General features: G+C 40.6%; 1 protein-coding gene and 1 pseudogene across 1 annotated transcript; both read left to right on the plus strand.

Annotated features, from left to right (window-relative positions):
* Positions 1 to 1,589: 1,589 nt before the first annotated feature.
* LOC148140630 (uncharacterized) lies at positions 1,590 to 4,920 on the plus strand. Its single transcript, XM_087978974.1, has 3 exons — positions 1,590 to 1,694; positions 2,848 to 2,851; positions 4,016 to 4,920. Exons 1-3 carry the CDS (start codon positions 1,590 to 1,592, stop codon positions 4,918 to 4,920), a joined length of 1,014 nt encoding a protein of 337 aa, XP_087835100.1.
* A 357-nt stretch (positions 4,921 to 5,277) lies between these two features.
* LOC148140631 (uncharacterized) lies at positions 5,278 to 14,090 on the plus strand (annotated as a pseudogene).
* The last annotated feature ends 3,541 nt before the right edge of the window (positions 14,091 to 17,631 follow it).

Below are 17,631 nucleotides of genomic sequence, written 5' to 3' on the forward strand. Positions count from 1 at the left end.
CATTTCTCTTCTCTTCACCCGTTCGGTTCTTTGGTGAGTTCATTCATCCTCCCTGCCGTCGGTGTCCCCTTCCACAGAGAATTTCACTAAACTCATAGTTGATATTTTAGGGTATTTTGATGAAATCACACATGAATAATTATCGTGCTCAGTTTTGGTCGCTGTATCTGAGGAAGGATGCTTTTGTTTTTAGATTCAAACATCCAAGGTTCAATAGATTAGTTCTTGGGTCATCTTTATTTTTCGAGATTCTATGTAATTTGTGTCAAGACTGAAGTGTTTAAGAATTTTTGTTGATCTCACTGACATAGATGATTCTGATGGTAGAACAACAGTCTTTGCTGGAAATATTGTGCAAGTCATGAAGCATCAGCGCAGATAATCGGAGTTAACATAAGAATTCAATAGCGAAATTCTTTCACCTTTCTTCAGAACATCAGAATATGCTTCAAACTGTGGACATCCACAAGTTGAATCAGTTGCCTGGGGAATATGGAGGCACATTCTCACAATAAGCATTCAGTCAATTATTATTGGGATGTGGAGAGATTTGAGGAGAAAGTGAGGTCTGCAGATGCTGGAGATCAGAGCTGGAAATGTGTTGCTGGAAAAGCGCAGCAGGTCAGGCAGCATCCAGGGAACAGGAGAATCGACGTTTCGGGCATAAGCCCTTGTTCAGGAAAGCTTTCCTGAACAAGGGCTTATGCCCGAAACGTCGATTCTCCTGTTCCCTGGATGCTGCCTGACCTGCTGCGCTTTTCCAGCAACACATTTCCAGCATGTGGAGAGATTTGTCTACACAAATAGTTGTGAATCTTTGAATTACTCTAATACGAAAGTGTTCTTTTATGAAATACATTTCAAACTGAGAATACATCTTCCATTTGTCACATAAATATCAAGCATCTGTGGAGTGTTTTGGAGAGTGGTAATGATACATAAGAGCAGCCATGATCTTGTTAACAGCAGCACCAGCTGTCGATCCACTCCTCCTCCTATTTATTATATTTTCTGAGTATTGTTGAGATCCATCATTTGGTCATGTGAGTGTAAGATTATTCTGGAAAGAGGGATAAATCAGAAGAGAGACGAACGCACAAGTAAGATCAGAATAGGAGCCACTGAGAGTTGCCATTCATCAAAATGAGAGAGTTGGGAATGAAAAGTTTGCAACAATAGGAGGAACTGGAATTGTAAGAGATGGGTGAAATACGTTAGAGATAAAAATTGGGAGAAATGTCTCCCGATATTAAACACAATTGCTCGTTTCACTTTAGCAATAATCTTCATTGTTTACTTGGTTTAAAGCCAGAATGTATCCACTTCATGATTCAACGCCTTGCTCTTGTTCCCAAAGGTGGAGATCAAGAGCGTCTGCCTAATGACTACTACAGGGAAAGTCCATGTGCAATCAGAGCCTTGTGTGTTCCATCTGGATGAAATTCACTGAGGAATGCATTTCTAACAACAATGTGAGAGACCCACGTTTGTATAAATAGAACTCAAAGTTGTGTCTTTATTTTCACAGTTGCATTCATCGCCTCTACTACAGCAGGATTTCGCATCAGACTGCAAACTTCACCGTAAAAATGTCTCAGATTGCGATCATATATTATCCCATCCTCGCTATGATTGGAGTGCCGAGTAAGTACAATATGTTTGTGAAGTATATTCCCAATAGATGTATTATAATGGTTTCGAAGTCTGTGAGAACTGCTCTCAATTAGTCATGTCCTCGACTGAAGTTGTCTTCACTTTCAGAATATTTATTTTTCTCTTTAACATTCTCTTTTAACTGGTATTGCCTTCTCTCTAACATATTACATCCAAAATATTGTCAATACAATGCATTTCCTTATCAAATAAAGACGGAAAGAAATGTAAATCAAGCAACATGAGAAATTTCTGGAAAGCTCAGCAGGTCTGGCAGCATCGGTGGATGGAAGTCAGAGTTAACTTGTTGCTTTGCCTGATCCCTTCACCGAATGGATTGCCTCAGTACTGAGGAAGGATCACTCGACAAGACACATTAATAATGCTGCCAGACTTGCTGAACTTTTCCACCAATTTCTGGTTTTGCTGTATTTCCTTATTCCTCTTCTAGTCTCTTTTAATCACAGTAATTGTCACCTCTCTTGATCATGTCTGCTAAAATTATTTATGCTCTCTTACTCACTTTGATATTTTCTTTTATTTTCCTATTCTTTAACAGGTTTACTAGTGTTCTGATATCTCTCATCTTGATTTCTTCTTCAATACACTGCTTTCTCTGAAGCAAAGCCCCTCCCCTCTCCAACACCCTTTTACCTTTGTAGTCTTCGGTCTTAATTTATTTATTTTACTCTTTGTATTTGTTTTTCTTTTCTCCTTCCTTTTAATCAGGCACTCGTGAGCCTAATAATAAGTTCTTCTAAATCCTTCTGTAGTTGTTATCTCTCTCGTGCTAAGATTGATGCTCAGTGCTATCAAATTTTAAATCCTCCTACTGGATTGTTGTTGGTTAGAGAAGTTTAGCTGAGAGGATCAATCAAAAATCTGTTCAGATACCCAACGTGATTCTTCAATTTTTAAAGACCGTGGAGATCAAGAGTCATGAGAGAAAGATGGGAATATGAAGTTGAAGATTTTCAGATCAGCTCTGATTTCTTTGAATCAAAGACTGACTTGTTTGACCGAATGGTCTGCTTCTACTCCTTTGACCAAAAACCAAAACCATGTTCTGAAAGTAAATATTTTGATATGCAGTGTGGACATTATTTGTCCATCTTTGGATTATAGCAGCGTTTGCAGTTGAACTTGATACAAAATGCTGTATGAAAACGGAACTTTGAATGGCAAAAATAGCAGATTAGTTTGTGGGTTACTGAGCAGTTACCAATGACAGGCATGTTCTGCTTGTGAACAGCTGTAAGATCTATTCTCTCAGATAACTGTACAGCTTGAGAATGGTGAAAAGATAAAGGTAAGCCATTAGGTCTCCACCAGCTAAGAGTTTTATCTCTCAAGTGCTCTGTCTCTCTCCATTCTGTGTAGTGAGGTAGTAAAAACTATTTTTTTTCAAAAGTTGCTATGACTTTTAATTGACTAGTTTGAGACATTTTTGTAAGGCAACCAGCCACCCTGCACCCCTTGCAAAACAGTGGAAGCAATTGGTAAGGATAACGGAGAAGCAGAATTTTGACCAGCAGGGTCATTCCAGAACATCTTGAGAAAATAAACCGTTGAACTGCTTTCCCAGTGATCATTCGAACCATTTTCTACTTTTTTTTCCAATGTGTGTGTGTGTGCGCACACGCGCGTGCTGGGGAAATTATGATAGGAGTGGTGTTTTAATTGGTACTACAATATGCTAATAGTACTTATAACAAGCTTCTGTTTATTTCTAATAAATAAGAATTATTCATAGAATCGTTGAAACCCTAAATGATGGATGCAGGTCATTTGGTCCTTAGAAGAGTATCCCACCATCACCACCCACACCAACATCCCCCCTCCAACCTATTCCTGTAGGCCTGCATTTCCCATGTTTAAACAATCCCAGCCTACAAATCCCTGGACACTGTAGTGCAAATTAGCGCGGCCAATCCACATAAACTGCATAACGTTGGACTGTGAGAAGAAACAGGAGCACCCAGGCATGGGGTTAATTTTCAAAATCCATAGACTGGTGCCTGAGTCTGGAATCGACACAGATTTCCTGGCACTGTGAGGCAGTTATACCAACCATTGAGCCACTGTGCAGCTTGGTGTATGCTTTTGGTCAAAGATCAAATAAATGCAGGAATTTTTGAGGACTCTTTCACATTTGTAACATTTGCAAAAACTCCAGGAATACTAGGCTTGATTTTAGGACTATGCTCCTAAGCCATGTCAAATTTATTCCATCAGGATGACTAGTAACTTCATCACAGAAAAATGGAATGCAAAGAGAAAATTATGACAATTCCTTACTAGTTGACACATTATTGATAGTTACAGCCTGTTCTGTTAATGTTTCCTTTTGTATTCCTTACAGTAAACTTGGTGGCGATTGTGATCTTGTGTCGTGGGAAATGTGTACTCTCTAAATGCATCACTCTTTACCTGGTGTCTATGGCGACAGCAGACATCATGGTGATTGTCTTCAACGTGACATTACATCAGATTGCTGCAATTTATTGGTGGGACTCTGCGCTGCTCTACACTTCTGTTTGTAAAATTATTCTATTCCTCTCTCCAACTGCCATCGATATTTCTGTCTGGTTCACAGTCGCTTTTACCTTTGATCGTTTTGTAGCCATTTGCTGTCAGAAACTGAAATCCAAATATTGTACAGTGAAAACTGCTGTTGTGGTAACCATCACATTGTCCTTGATTTTCTGTTTAAAGAACATTCCCTGGGCCTTCTTGTACATTCCTTATGAACGAGTGAACAATATACTATGGGGTTGCTTTATATCACCGGTGATTTATTTTCAACCTGCTGCAATGGCATTTTCTTGGATTCAACAGCTGTTAACTCCCATTCTCCCATTCATGTTGATTTTGTCTTTGAACATCCTCACTGTCAGGCACATTTTAATGGCCAGTCAGGCCCGGAGAAACCTTCGGCTCCACAGCAGCAATGGTGAAAATGACAAGGACACTGAGATGGAGAATCGCAGAAGGTCCATTATTTTACTCTTTGCAATATCCGGCAGCTTTATTCTGCTCTGGATAACAACATTCACGTATTTCCTCCATTATCGAATCACAAACTACTTTCGTTTCTCATCTATATTTAGCCGTTACGAAACTTATGAAAAGACAGGAATTATGCTTCAGCTTCTGAGCTGCTGCACTAATACAGCCATTTATACAGTGACCCAGAGCAAGTTCAGACAGGAGCTGCTGCGTGCGCTCAAATATCCCTTCACTTTCATCTGCAAGCAAGCTCAGTGAGGAAAAGGGCTGCATTGATAATGGACCAGCTTTCCTTGACATCTCATCTCAACTCTATTTTAAGTTGACCGTCTCTCAAATGGATTCAATTTTGAGAGGAAAACTGCTTCCCTTAAAAATGCACTTGCCAATAAAGTTAGATTAAATGTGGCACAAAGCTGATCTTTTTTGCTAAAAGCTGTTCCATTTCCAGTTCTGTGTCCTTGGTTTTGTTCAGAGGGGTTGTAGACAGGCCGGTCTCCAGAACAGCTGGGATTGGCACAGAGATGCAAAGCCTTTTTGTTTATACACAAACTGAGTAGTCTATAAGCCAAAGCTTTTATGTTTTTAGAAGTCACCTGTATAAGTCAAGCTAGCATGGCCAGCTCTTTTGCTGAGCAGTTCAGTCCAGAACGAGTTAGTGAGTTCAGCAGTGAGCCATGCGGAAACAGGCTGCTAGATACTCTCTCCTCCTACCCTTCTAACTTCGACCAGTAAGCTTTTGTTTCATTTTTACTGTGTTTAAAGGGGTTTTGTTTATTGGGACTGTTGTGTACGTGTGAACCAGCATAATTAAGTCTAGTTTCGAATGGCTGAGTTCTGTAGGGGTTCTTTATTCTGTATTTTCTGTTTCATTGTGTAATTTTGTGAATAAATCATTGTCTGTTCTAAAGCTTGGTAGTCAAACTCGCTAACTTAATCCGGGTAATTTTCGATGTACAATCAATGCAACAAATTACAACGTTATGGTCTGGGCTGCCCTACTTAAGAATGTTTTGTGTGGTCTGGCCTAGTCCAGAACAAATACAAATTTAATCCTGCAAATTTAGCACATTGCAATATTAAAAAGATAGAGGCAGGGGCTCTGTGTTGTTATGCTCTTGCTCCAAAAGGCGATAACATTTTTTTTCATTTTGTGGTGTTTCTTCATTTCTCTGCTGTGGTTCTGTTCGCCGAGCTGGAAGTTTTTGTTGCAAACGTTCCCTCCCCTGTCTAGGTGACATCCTCAGTGCTTGGGAGCCTCCTGTGAAGCGCTTCTGTGGTGTTTCCTCCGGCATTTATAGTGGCCTGTCCCTGCCGCTTCCGGTTGTCACTTTCAGCTGTCCGCTGTAGTGGCCGGTATATTGGGTCCAGGTCGATGTGTTTGTTGATGGAGTTTGTGGATGGGTGCCATGCTTCTAGGAATTCCCTGGCTGTTCTTTGTTTGGCTTGCCCTATAATGGTAGTGTTGTCCCAGTCAAATTCATGTTGCTTGTCGTCTGCGTGTGTGGCTACGAGCAATAGCTGGTCGCGTCGTTTCGTGGCTAGTTGATGTTCGTGGATACGGATCGTTAGCTGTCTTCCTGTTTGTCCTATATAGTGTTTTGTGCAGTCTTTGCATGGGATTTTGTACACTACATGAGTTTTGCTCATGCTGGGTATCGGGTCCTTTGTTCTGGTGAGTTAAATTTAATCTAACTTTATTGGCAACATGAATTTGACTGGGACAACACTACCATTATAGGGCAAGCCAAACAAAGAACAGCCAGGGTATTCCTAGAAGCAGGCACTCATCCACAAACTCCATCAATAAATACATCGATCTGGACCCAATATACCGGCCACTACAGCGGACAGGTGAAACTAACAACCGGAAGCGGCAGGGACAGGCCACTATAAATGCCGGAGGAAACACCACAGAAGCGCTTCACAGGAGGCTCCCAAGCACTGAGGATGTCACCTAGACAGGGGACCAAACGTTTGCAACAAAAACTTCCAGCTCGGCGAACAGAATCACAGCAACGAGCACCCGAGCTACAAATCTTCTCACAAACTTTGATCTTCATTTCTCTATTGTGTCAAAGTTCATTTTTTCTGAGGCTGCTGTGGAAGAAGACGGTTGCCAGGGCCTACTGTGGCACCGGCAACATGGTGGAACCCGACATCCATTGTTCGTGATAACAATGGTTGCGGTTTCATCAAAGGCGTCATTGTCAGTGGGTCTTGTTCATCTTCCTGTTGGCAGTTTCAGTGGTGGCTATACTGTTGTGGTGGCTATACTGCTTCTGCATGTCGTGTCCAGACCACTTCTCATGGCTTTAGCAGCAGTATTGCACATTCAGATGGTGACTGAGGTAGTGAGGGCAAATTGGTGGGTCTGTATTGTCCCTCCTTTATAATTTCAGAAATTAACATGGCACGAATTGTGCGAATTATACACATCTCTCTGCAGTTTCGTAAATACAAGTGATAATAAATTACTTCTCTCGTCTTTTGCATCATGGTCCTTTTTTCAGATTGAAGATCTGGACCCCTCCTGAGCGGGCCCCTTGGTTCGAGATTGGTCAAAAGAATCACGAGGAGTACGGTCTGATTAAAGCAAGGTTACCAATTTCATAAATTAAGGCAGCCTGTTGCAGATTTGTCCAGAGACACTGCGTTTAAAAGCTTCTGTGTTCCGTGGAGAAATGGCGCCAGGCTGCTTTAACTTATTAAACTGGTAACCTTGCTTTAAACAGACCGTACTCCTAGTGATTCTTTTTACTGATCTAGAACTAAGGGAGTCCTTCTGGAGGGGTCCAGATCTTCAAGATCATTTTGCAACACGAGCCTGAAAATCGTGATTCGAGTTGAAGGGTGAGGATCAGCCATTTTATATTTATTCCTATTGGACTGATGAAAAACTGACTCTGCTTCCAAGAGCTGTGGAACAAATTCCCATTTTAAAATAATTCCAAACCCCAGCCAAGCCCCTTTCAGTCATAATGTCACAGAGTTTTATAGCATGGACTCAGACTCTTCGGTCCAACTCATCCATTCAAACCAGATTCCTAAATTAATCCAGTCTCATCTGCCAGCACTTGGCCCAAATCCCTCGAAAAACGTCCTTTTCATATACCCCTCCAGATCTATTGTAAATATTGTAATTCTACCAGCCTCCACCACTTGCTATTGCAGCTCATTCCATACATGAACCTCCTTCTGTGTGAAAAAGTTGTCCCTTTGGTCCCTTTTAAATCTTTCCCCTTTCACCCCTAAACTTATGCTCTCTAGTTCTGGACTCCACCAACTCAGAGAAAAGATCTTGTCAATTTACTCTATCCATGCCGCTCATGATTTTACACGCTACTATAATGTCACCCCTCAGTCTCCGGGAAAACAGCCCAGCCTACTCAACCTCTCCCTATAGCTCAAACCCTCCAACCCTGGCAACATTCTTGTCAATCTTTTCTGAACCAATTCACGTTTTTAGATTAGATTCCCTACAGTGTGGAAACAGTCCCTCCAGCCCAACAAGTCCACACCGACCCTCTGAAGGGTAACCCACCCATAGCCATTTACCTCCGACTTTGCACCTCAAATTAGGGGCAATTTAGCACGGCCAATTCATCCAGCCTTTGGATTGTGGGAGGGAACCCACACAGACCTGGGGCGAATGTGTAAACTCCACACAGACAGTCGCCCGAGGCTGGAATCGAACTGATAAAATCGATTAAGGAGAAATTGGTAGGTCAGAATTCTGAGACCACATGTTTGAACTATGTTTCCATTTTTTGCGAATGATTAAATAGAGTGGGGAGTTAGCTAGACAGCACTCAAAAGTATCACAGCATACAGTGAAATAGGAAGTACATAAGAAATTTTAAAAACGCACAATTTCGCTGTAGGAGTTAAGGTGTTCACGTTACTTCTAGTGATAGGTGAACCTTTAAAAACATGGTTTAGAGGACTTTATCAAGTCAAAAGGAAATTGGGTGAGGTGAGCTATTTGAGAAGGACACCAAACAGAATGAAATCTTCGAGTGTGTTCTGTAAATATCCTTAATAGGTATTTTGACAAGGAAGGAAATCCAAAAGAGACTGTCTTTTTGGTTACAACACAGAGGGAAGAAACAATTTCAGAGCATTGTGAATTGATTATTCCTCAAATTAAACTGCACAATGAAGAAGTTGTCAAATATTGGGATAAATTGTTGAGTTAACTTCCAGAGGAAAATCGAAATAACATGAAAGGGTTAGTGCACTCACATGGGGAGCTATGTCGAAATAGGCTGAGAAGTACTAACCTAACTGTACATGATGCAGATACAGGAGATGCTGTTCATATTAAGCAATATCCTTAGAGGCATAGCCTCTAACAATGGCACAGGTTCAAAAGGAGATTGAACATATGCTCCAAGGCAAAATAATCGAACCGAGTTACAGTAACTGGAGCTCACCCATTGTAATGGTGCCAAAAGCAGATGGTATCCAAAGGTTCTGTGTGGACTATCACAAAATCAATTCCTTTCACAGCTTGATGCATATCTGATTCTACGTTTGAAAGACTGTCTTGAGAAGGTGCGACAAGCAACTTATATTTTTTATTTGGACTTGCTCGGACGATATCTTTGTCAAAAATAGTGATGTCAATTTCACCTTTCGTAATGCCGAATGGAATGCATACATTTGAAGTTATGCCATTTGGGTATTAAAGGACACAATCCACATTTCAGACACTAACCAATAAGGTCATTACCAAACTACCCAAATGTGTTGTACATGTAGATGAGTGTTTGTCACGTGTGGAAGGAACAGTTGTAGCATTTATCAGACTTGTTTGATTGACTTCGAAAGACAGGCTTGGTGATAAATCTAGCCAAAATTGAATTTGCCAAAGTGCAAGTCACCTTCCTAGGCCATGAAATTGGACACGGACAAATGGCCCCATGGAATGCAAAAACAAAGATTATTGGGGAGTTTCCCATCGACAAATGGAGCAGTACTACGATTCCTGGGATTAGGTGGGTTTTGAAAATTCGCACCAAATGTTAACAGTGTGCCTGCTCTGCTCGCTAAATGGCTGCAGAAAGTCAAGAAGCGTCAGAGGACAGTCGACTGTCAGAAGGCATTTGACAGACTGAAAGCTGTGTTAACCACTACCCCAGTATTAGCCACACCTCATTATGCAAAGCTATTCAAGGTGGGTATTGATGCAATTGATGTGAGTTATGGTGCTGCACTCTTGCAGGAAGGTGACGAGAAGATGAAAAAAACCTATTGGCTATTTCTTCAGGATAATGAACATTCATTTGCAGAAATGTTCGACAGTTAAGAAGGAGACTTTGAGCTCGCTATTGGTGTTACAACATTTACAATATTTATGTGACCAGTTAAGTATCTGAGATAATCATACAGTGATCACAACGCATTAACATTTTTTGAAGAAATATAAGAAGATGCCATACTGTTTAGATGAAGCTTGTTGTTATAGCCATACAATTTGAAAATTGTGCATGTGGCAAGACGAGAAAATGTGATTGCCAATGCATTGAGTGAGAAATTGAGGCATTGGGTGGCAGGAGTAATACAGGCTGAATCAAAATGTGGTGGTGCATGATTACATGATTATTGTCAAGTTAATGTAAACGCTTCTTATAGACTCCTAACAGTTTAAAACTAAGAAAATTTTGGATACTAGTGTTCAAATTTTTCAGGGAGTGTGTACGAGAGGAGATGTGATGATGCTGTCCTTTAACAAAGTTATGTTGGACTTCTCTATTTTTTCAGAGAGGCCGTAACAGACACACAGTCCAAAAAGATGAAGTTGGATGCATTTTCAGGACAATTTGATTATAGCTAACAGATACTGGATCAGGAAAAAAAGGTTTGCAAATAATTTGAAAAACACTTGTATAATGTAAGGGGAGTGCCCAGTTCTCTCAGTTTGGCTTGGTTAGCAAGTAGTAGTGTTGTGCAGCTGCTGCACCCAAGAGACACAGTCCTATGATAACTCTGTCTGTCTGACTTCTCTTCTGTAACGTTCTGCGTTTGATTTTACTTTTTGTGCCAAGAGACGTTTACAGGGATTATTGTAAGTGTTTGGGGCAGCATCATTAAATTGGAATGATTTGTTAGATTTTTAGATAGGATAAGTTACACCGTATTCTGTTCTCTTTTGGTTATGTTTCATTCATTAATCTTTCCCATAAATTCTGTTTTGTTTAAAACTAAGTGGTTTGATCAGCTGTCCCCCTCCTGGGTATCCGCGTTGCACCTGCTTAAAGCAACTAGCAAATTTAGGGTCTGGGATGCATTCTTGAAATGTTTTATAGTGGTCTGGCCTGATCCATAACATGATTATTTCAAGCATATTCTCGCTTTTGGCATATGAGGGAAAATCATTTTGGAGAGAGGGAGAGAAGAGAAAGGAAGAGAGACGTAAGGACTTGCAAAACAGAGACAGGAACCACTAAGAGCAACCATTTATAACAATGAGAAAGTTGGAGTGACAGCATTACGATAATAACATAGACTGAATTTGTGAGAGACGAGTGAAATCCAATCGAGATAAAGAATATGAAAGAAAAGTTTGCAATAGTCATAATTGATTTTTAACATTCTTGATACACGTCATTGTTTCCTTGGCTTAAAATCAGAATATAACCGTTATTTCTATCAACATCTTGCTCTTGTTCCCAAAGGTATAGAAGAAAATGTGTCTGTTTAATGACTTCCACGTGGAAAACCCAAATGCAATGGCAGCCTTTTCTGTCCCAGCTAGTACAAGTTCACTTTGGGATGCAACACTACGGGCTCACTTTATATGAAAAGACATTACTGAGTTCTCTTTATGGACACAGTTACATCAATTGACTCTGCCAGAACAGAATTTCACAGTACTTTGAAAATGTTATGGACAGAATTATCTCCAATACCTTTCATATACTATCTTGTCCTTGCTGTAGTTGGAGTGCTTGCCGAAGATTATATTCTTTTGGAAATTATTCCCACTTCTGTTACTGTATTGATATCAAAACCTATAAGCATTGCTCTCATTAAGGCATCTCAATATTGAAGTCGTTTCCACTTTCATAACATTTTGACTTCAGTCTTACAACATCTTTTGATTGATTAAATTAGATTCCCTACAGTGAGGAAACAGGCCCTTCGACCCAACAAGTCCACAACGACCCGCTGAAGATTAACCCACCGAGACCCACTCCCCTCTGATTAATGTACCTAACACTATGGGCAAATCAGCATGATCAATGCACCTGACCAGCACATCTTTGGACTGTGGGAGGAAACCGGTCACCGGGAGGAAACCCATGCAGACACGGGGAGAATGTGCAAACTCCACTCAGGCAGTCACCCGAAGCAGGGATCAAACCCGGGTCCCTGTTGCTCTGAGGTTGCTGTGCTAACCCCAGAGTTGCCTTCTCTCAAACAAATTACATTCTTCATGTTGTCAACAAAATCCTGTTTCCTTATTAGTCATTACTTCTGTTCTTTTTTAGTCTCAGTAGTGTCGTTTCTGTTTATTCAATTCGATTCATGGTATGGTCTGCTCTATTGTTCACATTGGCTCGTAATATGTTCTACACTTGCACTGTTTTGCTATTGGTTTCATTTGTTCTTCTGATAGCTCTAATCCAGATTTCTTCTCCGAAAACATTGTTTTAAGTGAGTCATCCCATCTCTCTTCTCCAATTCACTTTTAGCTCCATTGTTGTTGTCCCTCTTTCTTTATTCATTTCACTCGTGGCCTTTGTTTTCTTCTCCCTCTTTTTTAACTTGCGTTCAGGACCTGAATATTAAGCTCTCCAAACTCCTTCTATGCTTGTTGGCTTTCTCCTGCTGATAGTTATGTTCAGTGCTATCCAACTTTACCTCGACATCCCCGGGCCCACACACCACCGTCACACCCACCCCCCTCACCACCACCACCACCACCACCACCACCACCTGGATTGGGGTTGTTTAGTGAAGCTTATCCTGAAGTCTAAAACAAAAATAGGTTTAGATGCCCAAATGTGATTCCTCAATTTGGAAAGACAGTGGCCATCAAGAAGAATTATCAGTATGATGCCAGCAACACTTGTGAACAGAAACCACTGAAATGGTTTCCCAGTGACTCTTCCACCCTGAAATCATTTTATCCCCTCAAACTGTGCGTGTGGTAAGAGGAAATTGTAATGTGCTTAGTGGCTCAGCTGTGGTATTAAATTCAAATATTTGTAACTATTTACTTGTAGAAATGTTATCTTTATTTCTAATAAGTAGCAATTATCATTAAATCTAGCCCGTGCTTTCTGCATTCGAATATTACATAAATTGAGAAATGTTATGAACATATCAAGGTTTTCGCATTAATAAAGAATTCAGGAGCAAGGGCTTGATGTGAGCACTATCCCATTGAATCAGGACAAATTCATTCCACCCAACTGGCTCGCACCTCCAGCAGAGAATAACAGAAAACAAAGACAAAGTCAGATGCCAATTCAATGCAGTTGGCATGTTTTTGGTCACTGCAGCCTGTTCTTCTAGTGTTTTCTTTTCTAATTATCACAGTGAATCTGGTGGCAACCTTGAGTTGTGCGAAATGTGGTCTCTCTAAATGCATTACTTGCTACCTGTGGCCATAGCGACTGCAGATTTCATGGTGATTGCCTTCAATATCACATTACATCGGATTGCTACAATTCATTGGTGGGACTCTCTGTTGCTGTACACTACGATGTGTAGGTTTATTCTGTTCCTGTCCCAACAATCGATATTTCTGTCTGGTTCACGTTTGCGTTTACCTTTGATCGTTTTGTAGGCATTTGCTGTCAGAAACTGAAATCAGAATATTGTACAGTGAAAACCGCTGCTGCGGTGATCTTCACACTGAGCTTGTTGTTCTGTTTCAAGAACATTCCCTGGACATTTTTGTACATTCCTTATACTGTCGTGAACAACAGGTCTTGTTTTGTATCACGGTGATTGACTTTCAATGGGCAGCAATGGTATTTTGTTGGATTGAACAGTTGTTAACTCCTACTCTGCTATTCATCTTGATTTTATTTTTGAATATCCTCACTGTCAGGCACATTTTAGTGGCCAGTCAGGCCTGGAGGGATCTCTGGGTCCACACCAGCAACAGCGAAAATGACAAGGACACTGAGATGAAGAATCGCTGAAGGTCCATTATTTTACTCTTTGCAATATCCGGCAGTTTTATCCTGCTCTGGATAGCAACAATCTCATATTTTCTACATTATCGAATTGCAAACTTCTTCCTTCTCTCATCTCTATTTCGCCCTTATGAAATTTATGGAAATACAGGAATTATGCTTCCGCTTTTGAGCTGCTGCACAAACACGGCCATTTATACAGTGACCCAGAGGAAGTTTAGACAGGAGCTGCTGACTGCCGTCAAATATCCTTTTACTCTCGTTAATAAGTGAGCTCAATGAGTACAAGTGTTGCCTTGAAGATCGACCAGCCTTCCTCGGCATATCAGCTCAACTCCATTTCAAATTGACCATCTCTTAATGTGATCCAAACTTGTGAAGAACAATGCTTCACTTAGCAAAGTTAGACTAAATGCAAATTTATTCCTGAAAATCAAACACATTGCAATATTATCACGTTGATGGCTGGGGCAAGGTACAAAGTTTTGGACTCTGACATGGAATGCTTCTGATCTCATGGCCAGTCACATTCTTTTCTTTATTCTTTTTGTACTGTTTCTTCTTTTCCATTTTGTGTCACCCTTTCTCTGGCTGCTGTGGAAGAAAACAATTGCCAGGGCCTCCTGAAACATGGTGCAACTCGACGTGCTTGCTCATCACCAGTGACTATGGTTTCATTGAAGGCTTCATCATCAATGCGTCTGGTTCATTCTTCCTATTGACAGATTTAGCGGAGACTGTACTGTTGCAGCATGGTGGTTCAAGTTCATTTCTCATGGCTCTGGCAGCATTGCTGCACCTTCAGGTGGTAATTGCTGTGTTGAGGGCAGATTAGTAGGTCCATTCTGGGCCTCCTTCATAATTTCAGAAAGTAACATGGCACTGAATTGTGCCAAGTTGTACACAGCTCTCTAGATTTTCATAAATAGAAGAGATAATAAATTGTTACTCTTCTCTTTTGCATCCCGGTCCATCTTTCAGACCATTTTGCAATAGCAGCCTGAAAGTAGTGACTCCAGTTGAAGGGCTGTGAAGTTGGCACTATATACTTATTCCCATTGGATTGATGGGAAATTGAGCTGTGCCTCCCACAACTGTGGGACAAATTCCCATTTTGAACCAATTCCAACTCCTCTTCAGTCATTCTTCAGGTTCTGGCATGACATGGCTTGGATAATTCTCAGTAAAGGTGGGAATGACCATTAGTAAACACTGAAAAAATATTTGACGTTCCTGAAAATATTATTTTCAAAAAAAAAGAAAAAGCAGTTAACCGCACTGGTCTAAATTATGAAGATTGTGGTGACTTTAAGACAATTAAGTTTGGAAGGAGAAAATTAATGTAATCATCCAGAATCCATTTCTTTCCTGTCAAAGGAGTGGAGAGAGGTTGTCATGGAGAAGGATGTTGTAGGAAAGGAATGAACAGATTAAGATATAATTAGTTGGAAACGATGCTGCATAACTTTCACCGGGCTGAATATTAATTCTCCTTTCTCTTCATTGATGGTGTCTGATCTGCTGACCTGATCAAGCAATTTCAGTTTTTGCTTCCAATTGCTGGAGAAAATGGGTTTAAATAATGAGAGGGAGACCACACCGCCTTCGAGACTAAATGTCCACTCAATTTTGTCATTATGTTTCTTTCAAGGCGAATTCCACCTTTCCAGCTTTTGATTTTTCCTTGAAAGGATCGATTAGCAGAAATTGATCACACGTGTCCTTAACGCCACAAATCCATTTAAAATTAATTACCACGAGCTGAGCTCCAATTTCAAAAACTTTAGTGATGAAATCTCTCCTGCTTTCACTGTTACGATATGAATTCAATTTTTAATTTGTTCTGACACTCAAGGCTCCAAATCAGCAGAAAACCTTCTTTTGATATTAATACAAACACAGATTGTTTCCCCAAATTTCAAGGAATGCGACACTAGTTCATTTAATGTTTGTAGTAAATTGTAGACGATACAGGTAGAACTAATTGAAATGTTGCAAATACCATTTCTATGGAAGGTGAGACTTATTCCTTCTGTTTGTACGTTATTCTCAATTATTAACTGTCTCTAAAGACCTTAGATTAACTGTGATGTTATAGTTGATCAGAAAGGCTCAGTCTGAGGCAAAAAACATCCAATTTTGCATTTTCAAAAAGTTTTATAATCTTACAGTTCAGTAGAATATTGAATTCATTGCATACAGGCAGACTGAAACATTAAAGACTGCAAACAGTGGGTCAGGAATTCCAGATTGCATGTGTAGCAGAGTTCATTCAGTGCATGTTGTATATTTTGCCAATGATGTTAAAAAAGGAATTAGAATAGCTTAGTATATTGCTCCCACTGGCTTACCACAGGTGCACTCAGAATTGTGTTATCGCCAACTTTACACCAACCTCGGGAGTTGTCAGCGCTAAACCAGTCTTGAAAAAAAATATCCAATGGAAGGAAATCACAAAGATGGGTGCACCATTCTCTCTAATGTCATCCAGACAGGGGCAAAAGTAAGGAAACGTTTTCTCTGTAAAGATGGCAGTGAAGGTGTGAAGATGAGCAAAATCAGGTGCATTGCAAGAAGACACTTCGTAGTCCAGGTAAAGGCCAATGCGACTGGGTGTACTATTCAGGGGAAGGGGAGTGACAGTGGGGACAGTACTGCCCTTCATTGTTCAGGGAAATTGCCGGCTATCCACTCTCAAGCTTCAAAGCAATGTCCCCCTACTTGACAACTTTGTCCACTTGTGTTGTAATCTCCCGGGAACTGTGGACCTATATATATGTATCACTCCATGTCTTCATGCTTCTAAGCACTGCCATTTACTGTACACTCCTTCCTGTGAAAAACTGTCCAAAATGGATTTCCTTGCATTTGTCCACATTAAATTACATCTGACGGTTTTCTGTCCACATCTCCAGTCTGTTACAACGTCTGGCTATCCTCCTCACTATCCGCAGCTACCTCAATCTTTGTGTCATTCACAAATTTACCAAACATCGCATCTAATTTCTCTTCCTAATCATGAAAACATAGTAAAGGAAAGTGGTCCCAGCACTGATTCCTCCAAAACACCGCTGGTCACAAAATTCTATTCAGAAAAAAATACTTTTCCAACATTGCTCTCTATCTTCAACAACAAGCCAGGACAGTGTCCATCTTCCCAGCTCACCGTGGGAAAAATGTGACTTCAACTTCTGTAAAACTATTCAACGAAAAGAGAGCGTGAATCTCCTCACGTTTAGTGTTTCAACATTGTTCTCAAATAAACTTGTCCAAAATGTTACAGCATATATCTGTCACAGCAGGGACTTGAACATAGGCTTTACATCCAGTAGATGGGAACAATGTCACTGCACCACCACAACCCACTAGGCTGGCTGTCTTCAGTTTCCTCGGTAAAGAGTAAACCTGCCATTTCTTTGCTCCCAAATTAGATTGGCAAATACACCCGGAATGACTTTTGATGTTTGCATATCTTAGATGGGCAGGCACATTCTGATTTCCAGATTTTCATTTTCATGATTTAATTACCTAAAACTGGAAAGCTATCCTTAAGACAGTAAGATCCGACTCGGCAAGTTGGCGGCGGTTCTGTAGAACTGCTGTGGACAGCTCTGACGAACAGCCAAGGCATACCGGTGTTTTTTGCCATCCCTGGCCAACTTATGTGGTGTATTTATTAGTTTAAAACCTGACAGAACACATATTTGTTAATATTTGGGAGTGGGAAGGATGCCAAAGCGAAAAGGAGCAAGCAAACTGCAGCAGGGAGGACACTCCCCTGCAGCACCTACAACTCTAGACACTGCAGCAGCAG

The sequence above is a fragment of the Chiloscyllium plagiosum genome, unplaced genomic scaffold (assembly GCF_037043375.1).
Source record: "Chiloscyllium plagiosum isolate Xiang-an unplaced genomic scaffold, Cpla_swu_hap1 HiC_scaffold_35, whole genome shotgun sequence".
In the NCBI taxonomy this organism is placed as follows: domain Eukaryota; kingdom Metazoa; phylum Chordata; class Chondrichthyes; order Orectolobiformes; family Hemiscylliidae; genus Chiloscyllium; species Chiloscyllium plagiosum.

Bases quoted from the DNA above. Each gene is read 5' to 3' on its own strand.
- LOC148140630 (XM_087978974.1), top strand. From the start codon at position 1,590: ATGTCTCAGATTGCGATCATATATTATCCCATCCTCGCTATGATTGGA.